The sequence below is a fragment of the Myotis brandtii genome, unplaced genomic scaffold (genome assembly GCF_000412655.1).
Source record: "Myotis brandtii unplaced genomic scaffold, ASM41265v1 scaffold120, whole genome shotgun sequence".
NCBI classification, from domain to species: Eukaryota; Metazoa; Chordata; class Mammalia; order Chiroptera; family Vespertilionidae; genus Myotis; species Myotis brandtii.
Window position 1 is genome coordinate 4,520,382 of NW_005354174.1, and position 18,394 is coordinate 4,538,775.

An 18,394-nucleotide genomic window follows, 5' to 3' on the forward strand; every position below is an offset into this window, starting at 1 on the left:
GTTCTGCATCAAAATTACCTGGGGCTTGTTTTCCAAAACACACCTTCCCTAGAGAGAGGCTGACTCAGAAGTGTGAGGTGAGGCCCAAGCAGGTATATTTGGAAAAATCCCCCTGGTGGTTCGAATGTTCTCCTAAATTTGGGAACCACTGGCTTAGGTAAATCCTTTCACTTCATGGATGAAGAAACTGAGGCTTAAGAAAAAGAAGGGACTTGATGAGAATCCTACTGCTAGGGTCCAACCTGGGGCTGGATTCCAGGTCTTTGGATCCTTTCCTAGAGATATCTCTGTGCTGAGTAATCCCAAGAGGGGAGGAAGGACCCCAATTGCCTCTGTGCTCAGAGGCAGGACTTTGGGGAGAGTCATGAGGGCCATCTGAGTACAGACACAGGTCAGGCACCTCTGGATGGGAACTGAGCAGGACTGAAGCTTAAGTTCCAGGGGCCAGGTGTGTGTGTGTGTGTGTGTGTGTGTGTGTGTGTGTGTGTAAGGGCTTCCAGGGTGCTTCTTGGGCAGGTCCTGGCTGTCCCTGTGGCTGTCTCCTGCTGTTGCCACCCAAGTGAATGCAGAGGTAGAGATTAGGTGACTAGGAAGAATCTATCTGGCTTAGTGTGGCGGCACTCACAGGGTTAATGAAGTCAGAATATTTTAAAAAGCTGTGATCTCACCTCCTCATGTCATTGCAGTGAGGAGGTGACAGTCAGGGGAGTGAGAAGGGTCCTGGAAGAACAGGATGGGACAGTAGGAAATGAGGGGGAACAACAGGTCCTTCTCTGTCCCTCTCCTTGACCCCAGAGCTCTACCTTGGCCCCAGAGGAGTGAGGGCTGATTCTAGATACCTGGAGAAGTCAGATCAGGATTCTTAGCGTCTCCTCAGCACTCGGCATGTGACTGGGCAGGGGCAGAGGTCAAGGCCAGGCCTTGGCCCTCTGAGGTTAGAACTTAGGTCTTCGGAATCCTCCACCTATATCAGAAGGGACCCTGCCATGCACTCACCCACATATTCACATTCACACTGACACCCATGAAAGCGGACCCCAGGGGAAAATGGAAAATTACATACCTGATGCCCCCAAATTCCAGTCTACTCCCACCTCTACTGCAAGCCCTTTCCTGTCCTGTAGTCCAAGCCTTTGACCACCTGGACCTGCCTGAAATTGGCCCGAAAAGGGAGCCCAGAAAAGGGAGCTGCTCAGCCTGCATTAGCCTAAAGGAAGGATGTGGTTCTCGGATGATTTGTTTACCTTATGGTCCACTCTGACCACATGACCTTTTTAAAAAATCATATTAACATACATCTTACAATCCTGCTGAGGGGCATCCTAATGCTGACTTCCTCTCAGTGCCCGTGACTCACACGCCCTGGGCTGACAAGAGTGCCAGGCCCTGGCCTGGGAGGCAGGCCTACAGCACTGCGGCCCCAGGAGTGGGTCACAGAGGCAGGTGGGTGGCCTCGCCTTGGTGTGGATGTCTCCCCTGGGGCCCAGTACAGCAGCTGGCAGATGACTGCCTGGTGCCTGGGAGTCTGGGAATCTGATCCAGGAGATTCCTGCTTCCAGGGAGGAACGTGGGAGGGAGGATGGAGACAGCTCAGCTGTACCCCGTGCTGATGGCTGTGAGGAGATACCGAGGGAAGCGAGCGCTAAATGGGGAGCCAGGAGAAGAGTGATTCTAGTCGACCCCAAAGTAGCAATATTCTGGCCAGCCAACCTCCCACCCCCTCACATTTACATATACATTCATTCACTCCATAAACAAACAACACCTGAGACAGGTGCTGGCCGCTGGCAAATGAGACAGACCCAAACCTGGGCAGCTCCCTCTTCTGACTTGCATGTTTACCTGAGGCCCCTGCCCTTTAGAATCCTGCCCTTTGGGCCTGACACCCCCAATGGTTTGAGTTGAGGGACAGAGGACCACCAGGTACTATGGAGAGCAGGCTCACGGGGTGTCCACCCACTCACCCAGCCCAACGGCAATTTTAGCTTGTTCTGTTCCATCCACATACGGAGGCAGGGGAGCAAGACCCTGTAGCAAAATAAGGAATAGTGAGGCAAACGGCTGGGGCTGGGCTGCCCAAAAGGGTGGAGAGAGTGGCAGGAGGGGCCTGTCCTGTCCCCACACTGCCATCTCTCTCCTCCTCCAGACCCTAGGCCATTCACTGCCCTGCCCGCTTCCCAGGCCCAGCGCCTCTGCCTTGAAGCTCTGCTCCCCTTCCAGGCCTGGAGCAGCAGCCTGGCCTTCGCTCAAGCATCCCCATCCCAGACAAGCCCCGCCCCTCTCCAAGCTGTTGTGTACTGAGAGTTCAGGGATCCCTGCTCCATGTCTCCTCCCAGCCCCAGCAGGTCAGTTTCTCAGAACCCAGGCTCTCATCTGCAGAATTGGGGTCTCTGCCTCCCCACAAAAACCCACTGGGCTCCACCACGGAGACTGAAACCTAATGTGCCCACTGGCTCAGTCAATGATAAGATCCTTCCAGTGTCAGCTTTGTGGGCTGGGAACATGGGAGCTGAACCCAGGGCCAGCCAGAGCTTCATGAGGTAGAATGCCCAACCCACCTCCCCGCTTAATCCACCCCCATCTGCTCTGCTTTAATTACAGCAGAAGCAAACCTCAAGGTTAAGCCCTGAGCTGAGGCCTGAGCACAGACTTGGACCTGATGCTACATTATCTCCTAATCAGCAGCTTAGCTGCTCTCCCCACCTCTGCCCTGTAGCATCACCAACCCTCATCTAGGCCTGCTCACCCTGTGGCTGCCCTTAATTTTACGTTTACCCAGCCCCCTTCCTAGCTTCCCCTGGCCAGGTTCCCGCAGGAGAGGACCCCTTCAGTGACACCCCCATGGTGTTCGCAGCCTCCAGTTTTCGCTGCCTGGTGGACGTGGTGCCCGTGAAGAATGAGGACGGGGCCGTCATCATGTTCATCCTCAACTTCGAGGATCTGGCCCAGCTCCTGGCCAAGAGCGGGAGCCGCAGCCTGTCCCAGCGCCTGTTGTCCCAGAGCTTCCTGGGCTCCGGTGAGGAGGGGTGCAGGTGGTGGAGGGAGGGGTGAGTGGGGGCACCAAGTAGAGCAGCTGGTCCCTGACCCTGGCTGCTCTGACCCTGGCCCTGCTTTCAGAGGGCTCTCACGGCAGGCCCGGTACACAGGGGCCTGGCCCGGGCAGGGTCAAGTACAGGACCATCAGCCAGATTCCGCAGTTCACACTCAACTTTGTGGAGTTCAACCTGGAGAAGCACCGCTCAGGCTCCACCACGGAAATTGAGATCATCGCACCCCACAAGGTGGTGGAGCGGACCCAGAATGTCACGGAGAAGGTCACCCAGGTTTGGCCTGCAGGGCAAGGCAGACCGGGCTGTGCTGGGCCGTGAGGGTGGGAGGGGCAGAGTGGAGAGGGCTCAGCTGCATGCAATAACCAACCCCCGCCTAGGATATATGAGTAGTCAAGGTTCCCTGGTGCTCAGGACCTGTCCAGGCCCCAGACTAGCTACACACCTCAAATTCGGCTCTTTCCATGGAAGGAGCTGGCCCCAGGGAAGGTCTTCACTGGTCCAGGCTCCACAGGGCCTTCCCAGGCATCACCCCTACATCTTCACCACCCCCAGACCCATCTCACCACCAGCATCTGCCCCACTGACCACCCCATGGCCCCCACCCCAGGTCCTGTCCCTGGGTGCAGATGTACTGCCAGAGTATAAGTTGCAGGCGCCACGCATCCACCGCGGGACCCTCCTGCACTACAGCCCCTTCAAGGCCGTATGGGACTGGCTCATCCTGCTGCTGGTCATCTACACAGCCGTCTTCACACCCTACTCAGCCGCCTTCCTGCTCAGCGACCAGGACGAGTCTCAGCACGGAGACTGCAGCTACACCTGCAGTCCCCTCACCGTGGTGGACCTTATCGTGGACATCATGTTTGTCGTGGACATTGTCATCAACTTCCGCACCACCTATGTCAACACCAACGATGAGGTGGTCAGCCACCCCCGCCGCATCGCCGTCCACTACTTCAAGGGCTGGTTCCTCATTGACATGGTGGCAGCCATCCCCTTCGACCTGCTCATCTTCCGCACTGGCTCTGATGAGGTGAGTGAACCTGCAGCCCTGGGGTCCCCCTGGCCTCACAGCCCCGGGTGCAGAGAGTACCTGGCACTGGGCACCTTTGCCAAAGCAAGTGGAGGTGGGAAGGGGGCAGACATCTCCTGTCATCTCCCAGCCCTGGAAAAGGACCACCGAGGCTGTGCCCCAGGCCTGGGTGGCCTCCCTGTGCCCCACAATTCAGCCCCTTCTGGGATGGGCATTTCTATAGTCCCAGGTTCTCACACTGACTTCTAAACCACACTCATCTTGGAGTTAGAAAGGGAATATGCAAGCTGCTCCTTAATGCAGCCTGACCCCTCCTCACCCCTGAGCCCCTCCACTGTGCCAACTCCACTTCCCATAGCTGATGTGAGGGCATTTTCATGCTTTTCTTAAAGCTTCTAGTCCCACTCTGTCCTTTCCCCCGCCTCTTTGGGATCAGCTTTCCACTCCAATCAGCTCTGCCTTTTGTGTTCCGGTCACACACACCCCCATCCACCCCACCCCCCAACCACCCCAGTCTGTGCAGCAGGGGCTGTCCCTCATGACTCCCTGCTCCCATGCCCACCCATTCCCGAAAATCTTTCCCCAAATCCTCTCTCCTCCTCTCTACCCACAGCCCCTGCCTGGACACGGAGTGGCCTTCTTACCCATGTCTGCCCCAGCCCCACACCTGCCAGCCATACTCCTTCCACAAAGAAGCCAGAGAGAGTTTCAGATCACTCAGATGACCCTGTTACTTATCTGGCCCTGTCCTCAGAACCTTAAGTGGCTACCCAGTGGCTTGGGATAAAAGCCACTCTCCTTCTGTAACCTCAGGCCCACAGGAACAGCCCTTGCCCATCTTCCAGGCTCATTTCTCTAGACTCTGCCATCTTCCTCACTAAGCTCCCGGCTGCAACACACTCTTGGTTTCCCACTTCTAGGCCTTTGCTCTTGCTGCTCCCTGAGCCTGGAATGCCCTTCCCCTCTCCCTCCTATCTGCCTGGAGGCCCAGCCTCATCTCTCAAGACTCAGCTCATGTGTCACCTTATCTGTGCAGCCTCCCTGCTCTGCTCCTGCAGACTTGACCTCTCCTTCCTCTGTGCTCTCCTCGGATTTCTGTCCCAGTAACTGTAACACTGCTTTTGAGCTCCTTAAGGTCCCACTCTGTGTCCCACTGCCAAGAGCCTGGCCCCAAGCATGTTTTTCATCAGTGTTTGTTGAATGACTATGTGACCATATGCACGAGTAAACAAATGTGGTCCTGAGCTCAGACTTTCAAGGGCTGACCGCCAGCCCCATGGCCCCTCCCTGCCCCTCCAGACCACAACCCTGATTGGGCTGCTGAAGACTGCTCGGCTGCTGCGGCTGGTGCGCGTGGCCAGGAAGCTGGACCGCTACTCTGAGTACGGGGCAGCCGTGCTCTTCCTGCTCATGTGCACCTTTGCGCTCATCGCGCACTGGCTGGCCTGCATTTGGTATGCCATCGGCAACGTGGAGCGGCCCTACCTGGAGCCCAAGATCGGCTGGCTGGACAGCCTGGGCGTGCAGCTCGGCAAGCGCTACAATGTCAGCGACCCTGCCTCAGGCCCCTCGGTGCAGGACAAGTACGTCACTGCCCTCTACTTCACCTTCAGCAGCCTCACCAGCGTGGGCTTCGGCAACGTCTCCCCCAACACCAACTCAGAGAAGGTCTTCTCCATCTGCGTCATGCTCATCGGCTGTGAGTGCCACCTCATGCCCCGGGCCTTACCCGTAGAGTTTGATTTTTAGTTTTGTAGTGAGACGTAACAGCCCATAGTAACAATGTGTGTGATCAGCGGAGCCTAAGCATACAGCGCAATGAGACGTTGCGTGTATGCACCAAGTATACACAGGATTTAACACCCTGCAGCCCTCGCTGTGTGCCAGGAACCGGGAGCAGCTACATCATTTGCAGGGCCCAGTGCAAAATGAAAATGGAGAGCCTTTCCTTAAAAAAATATTAGGATTTCAAGACTATGACAGCAGAAAATTAAACCAAATGCGGGGCCCTTCTTAGCACAGGTCGCATGCCTAGGAAGCCAGACCTGCTAGGCACTTTCCTAAGTGCTTATCAAAGGCCCACATTCCCTTCCAATCTCTACCCACATAAGGGCCATATTATGAACCCAATTTACAGACCAAGAAACCAAAGGTCCTAACCTGCCAGGGGATACCCAGGGACCCAGTTCCAGTCCCGGGGCCCTTCCCGGGGCTGTGTGTGCTCAGGCTCTGCACTGTGCTGCCGGCTTCCCAAGACGCCTCGTCTAGGAATGTGAGAGGCACTGTGGGATTTTACACGTAGATGAAGTTGTCATGTTCAGAGTATTTAGAGATGTGAAAGCCCAGAAAAACAAAAACAACAAGAAAGGGAAAAAAAGGATGAAAACAAGACCAAGAGTTTTCCCTTTATTACACTTTTACAGCTGAGTGAGAAAGCAAATTTGAACTAAAAAATTCCATTGCCCTAGTTCTTCCTCTCAGGAGTGTGGCCTCTGGGCCCAGGAAGATGCCAAGAGGCAGAGGGCAGAGGGAGGAGGGCAGGAAGCCCAGGGACCTTAGTCCCCCAGCTGCCCTCGTGCTGTTCTGGGCACTTCTGACTCAGTCCTGGAGAGAGGAAGAGGGGGGCTTGAAGCAGGCCCTGGGGTGGGGTGGCCTGGCGGGGATGCAGAGGAGCTCACTCCCCGAACCCCCGGCTCCCCGCCCCAGCCCTCATGTATGCCAGCATCTTTGGCAACGTGTCCGCCATCATCCAACGCCTGTACTCGGGCACTGCCCGCTACCACACGCAGATGCTGCGAGTCAAGGAGTTCATTCGCTTCCACCAGATCCCCAACCCGCTGCGGCAGCGCCTGGAAGAGTACTTCCAGCACGCCTGGTCCTACACCAATGGCATCGACATGAACGCGGTGAGCCCGGCCACACTGCCCGGGGTGGGATGGGCGACCCAATTCAAGTCCCACTCTTTTTTTTTTCTTCTTTTTTAATATTTTTATTTATTTGAGAGTAAGGAAGAGGGAGAAAGAGAGATAGAAACATCAATGATGAGAGATATCCATTGATATCTCCCAACTGGGGACTGAGTCTGCACACCCCCAACTGGGGACTGAGCCTGCAACCCAGGCATGTGCCCTTGACCAGAATTGAACTTGGGACCCTTCAGTCCACAGGTCGACACTTTATCCACTGAGCCAAACTGGCTAAGGGCTCTTTTTAAAATATATATATTTTTTTATTGATTTCAGAAAGGAAGGGAGAGGAAAAATGAGATAGAAATATCAATGATGAGAAAGAGATAGAAACATCAATGATGAGAAAGAATCATCGATAGGCTGCCTCCAGCACGCCCCCAACTGGGGATCGAGCCCACAACCCGAGCATGTGCCCTTGACAGGAGTGGAACCCAGGACCCGTCAGGCTCACTCTCTATCCACTGAGACAAACCAGCTAGGACAAGTCCCACTCTTGCTAATGGGGGAGACAAGGTCCCGGGCTCAGGGCGCCCCCCAAAGCCTTCCCTGCCCGCTCCCTCAGCCCCACCCCTCCCACCTCGCCTCGCAGGTGCTGAAGGGCTTCCCCGAGTGCCTGCAGGCCGACATCTGCCTGCACCTGCACCGCGCGCTGCTGCAGCACTGCCCCGCCTTCCGTGGCGCTAGCAAGGGCTGCCTGCGCGCGCTGGCCGTCAAGTTCAAGACGACGCACGCGCCACCTGGGGACACGCTGGTGCACTTCGGAGACGTGCTCTCCACGCTCTACTTCATCTCCCGCGGCTCCATCGAGATCCTGCGCCAGGACGTGGTCGTGGCCATTCTAGGTGGGTCAGGCGGGAAGAGTGGGGTGGGGTGGGGAGCTGGAGATGTCCTGCCTGGACCACTCCATTACTGGTGATGGTGGTGGCACCTTTTATGACCTGCATGTGCTGAGCGTGTGCCAGAGAGCTTTATCCCCGGCTCGCTGAATCCTTAAAATGAACCTCTGCCATAGGTCCGCTTTCCTGATAGGGAAGTTGAGGCTCAGAGAGATCATGCTGGTAAGTGACCAAGCAGGGATTTCAGGGCAATATGTCTGACTCAGAAGTCCAGGCAGGCAGGCTCCTACTGTCTTTCACTTTGGGGGAGCACAGGGTGAGAGGGTGAGGGTTTGTCATGGGTGGAGGGGAGGGGTCTTCGGTGTGATTCAGCACAACTACAGGGAAGGCTGGACTTTGGAGGAAGGATATGAGCACTGGGTGGGGGCAGATGTGGGGCACAGCCTCTGCCCGTTACCAGCTGTGTCTGTGTGACCTGGGGCAGGTCACTTCACGTTTCTGAGCCTCACAGGGTTCTCTCTTTCTCATCTTCCTCGCCTCCCCTCCCCCAAATTCAGCCACCCCAAGTCCCTGACCAGGACGTCAGCCTTGCCCTCCCTTGGGTCTCTATGGCCCGGCCCTCCTCCAGCACCCCTGGTCAGGCCCCCTATGCCCACTCCTTCCCCTCTGGTCTGCCCTCAGCTGGTGTCCACCACGCGTGGGGCTCTGGTGTCTTCTCATCCTACACTCTCACCTGGGCCAGCTCCTTGCTCCCAGGGTCTCAACCTCCATCTGTGCCACAAGCACTCCCAGAACTCTGTCCTAGCCCCAATCTCTCCTTAGACCAGAATATTCCATTCCTTTCTGGGCATGGCCACCCTTCTATTCCTGAGGCAGAGCAAACAACATATCTCAACCTGAAATCTCCATCTGCCCTCAGAAGCAGCTCCTTTGGCATCCCCGTCACTGTGAACCACCCATTGCCTGAGCCAGAGACCTTCCTGCCCGCGTCATCCAGGCAGCCACAGAGCCCCTCTGTCTCCCTCTCTGTCCCACACGCGTCTCCTTGTCCCTGCCTGGGTCTAGCCCTCATAGTGTCCTTCCTGGACAGGTGTCCGGAGCTCCTTTCCCATGTTCCTGCATCTGGTCTACTCCCACCCTCCGTCTTCCACCTCCTGCCAGTGACCTGAAATTCACATCTGTGCATACTCCTCTTCTGTTCAAAATCTTCCATGGGTCCCCCTGGCTCACAGGACAAGAGTAGATACCTGTGGGCACAGTCTTCCCCAGTCTAGCCACCCTAAGTCCTGCCACCCTCCCCCTGGTACTTCCGGTTCCAGCCATGCAAACTACTTATCACTCTCTAAAGCTGCCTGTCGGTCACATCCCTGCCTTTGCAAGTGCTGCAGCTCCTCTCGGGGCACCTACCTTGCACCCCTGCCTGGCAGGCTCTGGTCACTCTTCAAGGCTGAGCTCAAGCACAGGCTCCTCTCTCAGACCTTCCCTCATTGCCAGCCTATTTTAGAAGCACCATGCGTGTGGGAGGGATAATAATTATTATTAATAATTAAGAAGCCAGTCCAATCTAAGTTTCAGTCAGAGACACGAACTCTCATTTTGTCCTGAGTGGAAATGGACTTTAGATCATAATCCTTCATCTACTAGAAAACCATCGCTTTATAATGTTGCCCAGATTTCATGATCCCGGGTTTCATAGGTAATCCTGGCAAGTCCCTTCCATCTTTAGGCCTCAGTCCCCTCTTTCGTGAATGACCTTTGATCTTGTTCTCTTGGGGGACATGTCCAGGCCTCCATCCATCTTTGTCTGTGACCCTTGTTACAGCATAACCAGACTGAGGGGGCTGGACTTTCCTGCAGGGAGCTCAGACATCAAAGCAGTCAGCACCCAGCCCTGGGCTCTCTGCCCCCAGCCCTGACTGCGTGCTCCATGTCCATCCATCTTTGTCTGTTACAGCATGACCAGACTGAAGGGGCTGGACTTTCCTGCAGGGAGCTCAGACATCAAAGCAGTCAGCACCCAGCCCTGGGCTCTCTGCCCCCAGCCCTGACTGTAGCACTGACCACACACTGCTTTTCTGCCAGATTGCCTTTCTCCTTGGGGCCTAGTCCTCGTCAATTCTCCCAACCCAGCCCCCACTTCAGTTCCTCTGTAAGCCCCCCTCCTCCCTGCTCCCCAACCACTCCTAGTAGATGAGCCCCTCCCTCTTCTATGGCACCATAGCTCTTGGCTCTTCCCTGTTCTAAGGTCAAAGGTCATTCTGTAATCTAGTTCTTGCTTATGTGCCTATCTTACGGGGATGTGAGGGTGGGACAGCATCTTATTCATGTTTACATCCTGTGGCCAGCACTGTACCTGACACCAGGAGGGCCCAATACCCTCATCACATGCCCCAAGTGTCAGCCCATGTCCATCCTGTGACATCTGTCGATACCAATGCCTTGAATTGCCTCTTGCTATTCAAGGTACTTTCTCAAGCATCATATCTGCTCCTCTGGACAGCCCAGGGAGGTAGACAAGGGAGATATGGTTAGACCCATTTTAGAGATTGGACACTGGGGTCCAAAGAGGGGAAGTGACTTCCCGAAGCATCACATCTGCTCCTCTGGACAGCCCAGGCGGGTAGACAAGGGAGATATGGTTATACCCATTTTAGAGATGTGGACACTGGGGTCCAAAGAGGGGAAGTGACTTCCCGGGCTTTCTCTGCCAGTGTCATGCTGGTTACCTGGCCCCACAATGGGGAGTGGGAACACAAAGAGACAGAAGCATCGGGCCCTGAGCTGGGGGCTAGGTGCTCCTGTCCTTGGACTCCCTGCACTCTTACGTCACTGCAGCAGGCTGCGGAGAGGGGAAGAGGTTGAGCAAGGAGCCTTTAGTGTCCTTTACTGCCCACTGACCCCCAGGGTGGGGGTAGGGCAGTCCCAAAGCATGTGGAACTAGGAGGGGGGATTCTGATAGAGGGTGGCCCGGAGGGTCCAGAGACAGCTGGAGCACCCACGTTCTGGAAGGGGGGGTGTCTCTGCAGAGCTCAAAGGACAAGGTAAGGACACACTCCTCATCCCCAGCCAGGACATCCAGGCTTGTCCCCAGAGCTTGATCCTGAGCACCCGACCCCCCTGGCAGCATCCCTGGGGTGAGAGAGAGGTCATGGACAAGGGGCCCTCAGGGAAGAGCCTTAGAAGAGAGCTTGGAGCCAGATCCTAGAGAAACCCCCGCCCCTCTGACTGGCAGGAAAGAATGACATCTTTGGGGAGCCTGTTAGCCTCCACGCCCAGCCAGGCAAATCCAGTGCAGACGTGCGGGCCCTGACCTACTGCGACCTGCACAAGATCCAGCGGGCAGACCTGCTGGAGGTGCTGGACATGTACCCTGCCTTCGCAGACAGCTTCTGGAGTAAGCTGGAAGTCACCTTCAACCTTCGGGACGTGAGTCTGGGCTGGGTGGGCCAGGATGGGGGGGTGGCCCTTGGCCAGTTGGTAACAGATAATGCCCAGGCAGCCTGCTGGGAGCTTGGCCTGCTTGGCCTGGGGGACCCATCTGAACACCTCCTTTTCTTTCAACCCATGCTGTGTTCTTTACTTTAATTTCTTCTGTGCCTACCATGGCCTGCATAATGCTAAATATGATGATAGGTCCAATTATTGAGCACCTACTATGTGCTAAGCGCTGGGCTTCTTTTACATTATCTCATTTAATCCTTTTTCTTGCAAATGCTGTTATTATCCCCATTTCCCAGATGAGGAAACTGAGGGCCAGAGAGGATACATTGACCAAAGCCATTCAGCCCCACAGTAAGCCATACATACAGTCAATGGCAGAGCCAAACTGTGGAGTCAGGTTTGTGCCACTCCCGAGCCCAGGCTTTGCCCGCCCTTTGTACCAAGCTGAGAGGGAGGGTGTGTGCCGTCCAGGGGCTCCTGGTGCCAGATCCTGGGGTGTAAAGAGTGAGAGAGCTGTCTCTCCTCTCAAGCTTATCACTCAGTGGAGGAGATTAAACAAGCCAGGAAAATAAAGAGCCACGCGGTTAAATAACCAAGGAGGTCACGAGGGTGTGCAGGGTTGCCAAGGAGTGGGATGGCCAGACAAGAATGCGTGGAGGCAGGGGTCTGGGATCAGCTAGTGGGAAGGAGGTGGCAGGCGTGCTTGTCAGGGGCAACAGTGGCTGAGGCCCCGGCTCTGAGCCCCTTCTCCCCCAACATCACACCCCAGCCTCAGGAGGAGGGGCTCTGCTGGCCCAGACCCCACACCCAGGATGGAGGTTGTAGTGCTGAGACAGGTTTTCTTACTAAGTACAGCCCTCCCCACCCAGTGCCCTCTGCTCTTCCCCAGTCTCTCCCCTTCCCATCTGATCTGTCCAGGAGATACCTTGTAAGGGCCCTGCCTTGGGGGCCCCCGCTAGCTGGCCCAAGTGCTCAGTGGCTGGATACCAGGGCAAAGGGCCCTGCCTTGGGGGCCCCAGCCACTAGGAGCCACTAGCTGGCCCAAGTGCTCAGTGGCTGGATACCAGGGCAAGAGTGATGTGGTCTCCATGAGCATCTGCAGCCCCCTAGGGTGGCCCTAAGTGGAGGTACCAGAAGGGTGGGCTGCCAAGGGTGTTGCTGAGGGCACCTCCTGGACTGGGGGTTCCAGGCCCAGTCTCCTCAAAGGAGACTCCCATTGGCCATGCTGAGGGCGGGAGCATGGAAAGGGAGGACTGGAAGAACAGCTCCCCTGCCCCCTCCTCACATCCCCACCCGCAAAAAAATCAGGATGCTCAAAGTAGCCTTTCCGAAGACTCTGGGGGTCTGCATGCCTCCAAGCCTCTGTTATCCCCTGCCCACCCAGGCAGGAGGGAGCCTGCAGGAAGCTGCCTGGAGTATTATGGGAGAGCCCCGCCACCTGTCACCACTTTCTCACCTAGTTGTCACAAGGGCCACAGGGGGCAAGGGGAGGGGGGGGCGGGGCAAGGGAGAACCAAGAGGCCCTGTCCCAGCTTTGGTCCCTGTTACTTGATGCTCTTGTTCCCCACAAGGCAGACGGGGGTCTCCAGTCATCACCCCAACAGGCTCCAGGCAATCAGGACCACCAAGGCTTCTTCCTCAGTGACGACCAGTCAGGTGAGCAAAGCCAGTCTCCACCAGCGTCTGCCTCCCCCAGCCCAAAGCCCCGGCCAGCCTCCTGCGCCCCTTCGCAGTCCTTTCATCCTGCTTCCTCGAGGAGAGGCCTCCCCAAACCCTGGATGAGTGGAGAGGGGCTCCCTCCCTAGGCTCTGCGCTGGAGGCCCTCTCACCCTTCCTCTCCATATCCTCAGAGCCTGGGTGAGGGCTAGCTGGGTGCCTAGTGCTGTCACAAGAAGGGGAATACTGGCCACGCCTCTGGGGTTCCCCAGCAAGGCTCCAGGGAAACCACTAGGTTTTAGCTTCCTGGACAGTGAGGCCAGGGCTGGATGTCCCCACCCAGCCAGCTCCCAAAGCTGGGCCCCAGGCCCCCTCCCAGGGCTACAGCCTTATGGGTCATGGATACCAGACTTCTATGGAGACAGAACCTCATACTCCTGGGCATGCAGGTGAGAAGAGCCACTCCTCCCGCCCTGTGTTCCCATTGCAGGTAGGGGAGGGGCATAAGCTCAGGTGCGGAACCAGCTAAACCAAGTTCAGGCTTTCCTTTGCCTCCTGCAGGTGCAGCCCCTTCCCTGAGCCTCTCAGATGCATCTGGCCTCTGGCCTGAGCTGCTACAGCAAGTGCCCCAAAGGCCAAGGCACAGCCCTCCAGACCCTCAGGGAGACCCAGACTGCTGGTCCCGGGAGCTGGGCCCCAGGCTAGAGCAACTCCAGGCCCAGATGAACCGGTGAGTGCCCTGCAGGCCAGGTTCTGGTGGCTGCGGAGAGCAAGCCCAGCAGCAGGTGAGGCACGGATGCCCCCTCCTGGCGGTTCAGGAACCTCACGGGATGTCCTGTAAGTTTCAGAATGGCCAGCCCCATTTAACAGCAGGCCTGTAAGCACAATTCCTTAGATGGCTTGTCCCAGCAAACCCTGGAACATGTCAAGGAAGCTTTCTTTTTTTTTTTTTTAAATATATTTTATTGATTTTTTACAGAGAGGAAGGGAGAGGGACAGAGAGTTAGAAACATCGATGAGAGAGAAACACCGATCAGCTGCCTCCTGCACACCCCCCACTGGGGATATGCCCGCAACCAAGGTACATGCCCTTGACCGGAATCGAACCTGGGACCCTTGAGTCCGCAGGCCGACGCTCTATCCACTGAGCCAAACCAGTTAGGGACAAGGAAGCTTTCTTGAGGGAGGGACATAACTTACTGCAGAAACAAACTTCAAGGGCCCTTGGGAAAGGGGTGTGGCCTGTGGATAACGGAGCTGTGGTGGCAGAATTAGGGCTTAGGGGCAGCACTAAGGAAGCTTTCTTGAGGGAGGGGCATAACTTCCTGCAGAAACAAACTTCAAGGGCCCTTGGGAAAGGGAGCTGTGGTGGCAGAATTAGGGCTTAGGGGCAGCACAATCCTGGGTTCAAATGCTGACTCTGCCTCTTACCAGCAAGAGTGTGGGCAAGTTACTTAATCACTCTGTGCCTCAGTTTGCCCTTTCAGAATACCTATATCAAAGCTTCTTGATGAAGACCGAATGACATGCAGACGGCACCTGGTCACTTATTTTCAAAGTCAGGGATGTGCTAGGGGACTTTGGGCAGAGGCTATGGACTGTAGCAAGGAAATGGCTTCAGATAGGCCCCAGGCTGCCTCTCCAAGCAGCAGGAACTGCATGTGGGCTACCACATTGGGAGCTGTCCGCAGGTCCTGAACTGCCAACCCTAACCCCAACCCTGGCCCTGATCTTGACCCTGACTGTGGCGTTCTGTCCTGTTTGGCAGGCTGGAATCCCGCCTGTCCTCAGACCTCAGCCGCATCCTGCAGCTCCTTCAGCAGCCCCTGCCCCAGGGCCACACTGGCTATATTCTGGGAGCGTCAGCTCATGACCTGGCCTTGTTTCCTGTGGCCTCAGCGACTCAGAGTCCAGGAACAAGGCTGCCCCAGGGTGCCCTGCCCCCTGCACAGGTGAGCAGGTGAGGTGTTCCCCAGGGGTTTGCCTGGAGGCTGCTGCATTCCTTCCCCCACCCATTCTTTCTTGCCCTTCTCAGGCCCCATGCTGTGGTGACTTGGACCAACGCGAGCCGAAGCACAGGAACGCCTCCTCCAGGATGCCTCACCGGGCCATGGCAATGGACAAAACTCTGACACTGTCCTCTGAACTGGAGCATCCTGAGGGGTTCCTGTCATCCCTGGCCTCACCTCTGCATCCCCTGGAGGTACAGGGACTCGTCTGTGGTCCCCGCTTCCCCTCCCTCCCGGAATACCTCGACTCTGTCCCCAAGCAGCTGGAGTTCCCGAGACATGGCTCAGATCCTGGATTTGCAGGGAGTTGGAGCCACTGAACCCCAAGACAAAAGACACCATAAGGGGATTGAACGTGGGTGAGGTGAGAGTGAAGGAGTTGAGGGAGGCAGAGAGCTGCCAAGATGGACCTCTGAAAACCATTCTCTTTGAGTAGCTACAAACCGCTAACCCAGGTGACCCAAGATGGCAGAAGGGAGGAGGCTCAGGATTTGTCCCAGCCTCCAGGCCTCTGTTTAGATAGCAAGCCTGAAGGAGGGGCCAGCACCTTGGGTGTGGAGTTAGCTTACAGGGAGTGGGGTCAGTGAGGAAAAGACAAGTTTCTGATCTTCTGTGTGAGAGAGAGCCTTGCTCTGGGCCCAGTGAAATCACCTCCTGGCTCAGAACTATCCACTGCCTTTCAGCCCAGCACCCCAAATTGGTCAGACCTCCCCTGTGAGAGCCTGTGTCCTGGCTGGAGATGCAAGTGTCCTCTGTAGTGGACACATCAGGGCACAGTGCTCCCACCCTCAGTGGCTCAGTCCCTGGTGGCTTTGTGATGACCTCTGGGACTCTAGCAGACAGTGGAGTGTATCACAGCTAATAAAGTCTGCACATTTCACCTTGGGCTGGGTGTGAGACTTACCTGAGGGTGATTATGTCCTTGACTCTGCCATGACTCCAACGACTCAGTTGTCTTCTCCAAGCCCTTCTCACAAAGAGCTATGTGTTGGGCACCTGAAGGTGGCTCTGCTGGACCCAGGAGCCCCTGAACCATGGAGCTCTTAGCCAGGCTGGGGTGAAGGGGAGTGAGAGGCACTGGCTTGGTGACCACTGGGAATTATGACAACAGCCAACACTTTCATAACAGTCACCCTGTTCAGCGCACTGTGCTGACTGCCCTCAGATATTAGTTTATCTAATCCTCTCAAAAACCCTAAGGGGTCACTGTTATTCTCCCCATTTTAGAGACGTGGGATCAAAAACAGAGAGACAAAAAACTTACACAAGCACGACTGGACTTTTGGTACCATTCTGCTTCCTGGTCTAGGTGCTGGTTACATGCGTGTGTTGTGAGAATATGTGCATTTTTATGTATAAATTATACTACAATAATAATAATAAAAAGGAATCTTGCCCACAATAGAGGAAAAGAAGAATGTAATTTCAACCCAAATGGTTTGGCTTGAGAATATGCACAGTTAACTACCCCACTGGAATGGACTGTACCCGGTCACTGGTCTTCAGTCCTCTTTGCTCCATTATTCCCTAAAAGAATTTGAAAATGTATTTGCCTCTTCGCACATTTTTAAGTTGACATGTGAAGTATTTCATTATTAAGTTTAAACAGTTGTAAAGGATGTAATTTCCAGTGTGTTGTATATATTGACACTTTACAAGCTGTTTTATTGCTATGGATCCATTTTGATCCAAATAGCATAGTGATTTGTGAGCCAACATCATTCATTTTAAAAACACTAGCACAAGCACTTCTTTAACATCATTTATTTTTTCTCATAATTCCATTCTCTTCTTCTCAGTTTATACTACATATAATTTATTATCCTGCTTTAAAGTCTATTATTCATAATCTCATCATAACTATTTGCAACAGATATGTAAATTGAAAATATATAGTATACATTGAAATTTTAAGATTAATTTTTATAACATTACAAATGCTTTAAGAGTTACACTTATTAGTACAGAGTTGTTCAAAACAACATAAATATATATTAAATTTTTATAGAAACTGAAATTTTATTGGAAATGCATCTCTTTCCTCTCAGTTCATGTGTGGATGAATACCCTTTTAAAAAAAATTAGAATAAGACAAGGTTCAGCAACAATTTTGTACCTATTTTTCTTTCCTTTAATAAAAACACAAAACTTAAGCACAGAGAAAACTTGTTCACATAAATGGATGGGACTGTAGGGGGTTTGTTACATATAGCAGTGTCACTCAGTTCCTTGAATTCTTTCTGAGTTGTCTGATAACAATCACATTTATTATTAAAAACTGTATTTAGTGATACATCACAAGTCAATATAATCCTCCTTTAATTTTGCTGAAAGCAAAGAATCGGAAACCATTTAAATGACAAAGCTCTGGACCCTTCTCCATTTCAAACTCAGGACACATAAATGTAGAGCTTGCTTAGCTTTTGCTTGGGGATCTGCGGCGGAAAAGGGATGGTAAGGAACCTTAAAAAACTTAGAGCCACGCTGGTCGGAAAGCTGCCTTGTGAAAACCAGCCCTAGAATTCCTAGCATTTCTAGCTGGACGGGAAGGCCTGACCGCATACGGCCCGGCCCCGAGAACACCGGCGGGTCGGTCTGCACGCGGCGTGTCCGCTCCCCTCCCGGTTTGGAGGGGCGTTAGCAGGAGTGAGGAGAGAAAGTGCTTCCCGTTTGGCTCGCTGGACAGACTGCCAGGCCAGGGGTCCCACTCGGTGCCGCGAAATGCAGCAGGCGAGCAAGCCCTGGCCTAAGGCAGCATTTTAATTTTCACTCGACAGAGTAGAGAAGCCGCTCGGAATAGCAGCTCCAAAGGAGGTCACACTAGAGGTTTCGTTCTCAGAGACGGCCCTGGCTTAAGGCAGCATTTTACTTTTCACTCGACAGTAGAGAAGCCGCTCGGAATAGCAGCTGCAGAGTGGAAGCCAAAGGAGGTCACACTAGAGGTTTCGTTCTCAGAGACTTGGCCTAGAACTTGGAAGCCTGGAGCTCCGCACTCTCGCCTCTAGGCCACCCACGCCCCCATTCACCCGCACTGCGCTGTTATCTCTCTGACTGACATCTTTGTCAGCCAATGACCTTTGGGACGGAGGAAGAGCCTGCCCCCTGGGATTAAGTGGGACAAGTAATTGGAAAGACAAACATTTGCACCAATAGCGAGGAGGTTCCAAAAGCTAAAGGTACAATAGCCAATGAAGAGAAGGAACACGTCCTAAGTGACGTGTCAGGCAGCCAACGCCCGGCGCCACTGTGGGGAACGCGGGGCTTCCGTTCCGGGAGGGCGGGGCAACGTCTCAAACGGAAGGTGATTGTCGTCGGAGCCTGAGCAGGTTTGAAACTGGGGGTCGGGCCCGGCGGCTGTCGTTGTCTGTCGTTGTCTGTCGCTGAGGCCCCGCTTCCGCGC

General features: G+C 54.7%; 1 protein-coding gene across 2 annotated transcripts in view; it reads left to right on the forward strand.

Moving 5' to 3' along the window:
- The window catches only part of KCNH6 (potassium channel, voltage gated eag related subfamily H, member 6), a 17,873-nt gene extending 1,995 nt beyond the window's left edge, over nucleotides 1–15,878 (forward strand). Inside the window, exons 3-13 of one of the 2 annotated variants that reach the window (XM_005858626.2) lie at nucleotides 2,855–3,016; nucleotides 3,118–3,323; nucleotides 3,658–4,083; nucleotides 5,383–5,782; nucleotides 6,790–6,989; nucleotides 7,642–7,894; nucleotides 11,121–11,314; nucleotides 12,901–12,985; nucleotides 13,547–13,715; nucleotides 14,754–14,937; nucleotides 15,021–15,878. In XM_005858626.2, coding sequence (XP_005858688.1) covers nucleotides 2,855–3,016; nucleotides 3,118–3,323; nucleotides 3,658–4,083; nucleotides 5,383–5,782; nucleotides 6,790–6,989; nucleotides 7,642–7,894; nucleotides 11,121–11,314; nucleotides 12,901–12,985; nucleotides 13,547–13,715; nucleotides 14,754–14,937; nucleotides 15,021–15,314 — 2,573 coding nt within the window. In that variant the 3' untranslated portion in view covers nucleotides 15,315–15,878. Of the gene's footprint in view, nucleotides 1–2,854; nucleotides 3,017–3,117; nucleotides 3,324–3,657; nucleotides 4,084–5,382; nucleotides 5,783–6,789; nucleotides 6,990–7,641; nucleotides 7,895–11,120; nucleotides 11,315–12,900; nucleotides 12,986–13,546; nucleotides 13,716–14,753; nucleotides 14,938–15,020 lie in introns of those variants that run through there. The other variant, XM_014532114.1, reaches the window with a different exon arrangement.
- The last annotated feature ends 2,516 nt before the right edge of the window (nucleotides 15,879–18,394 follow it).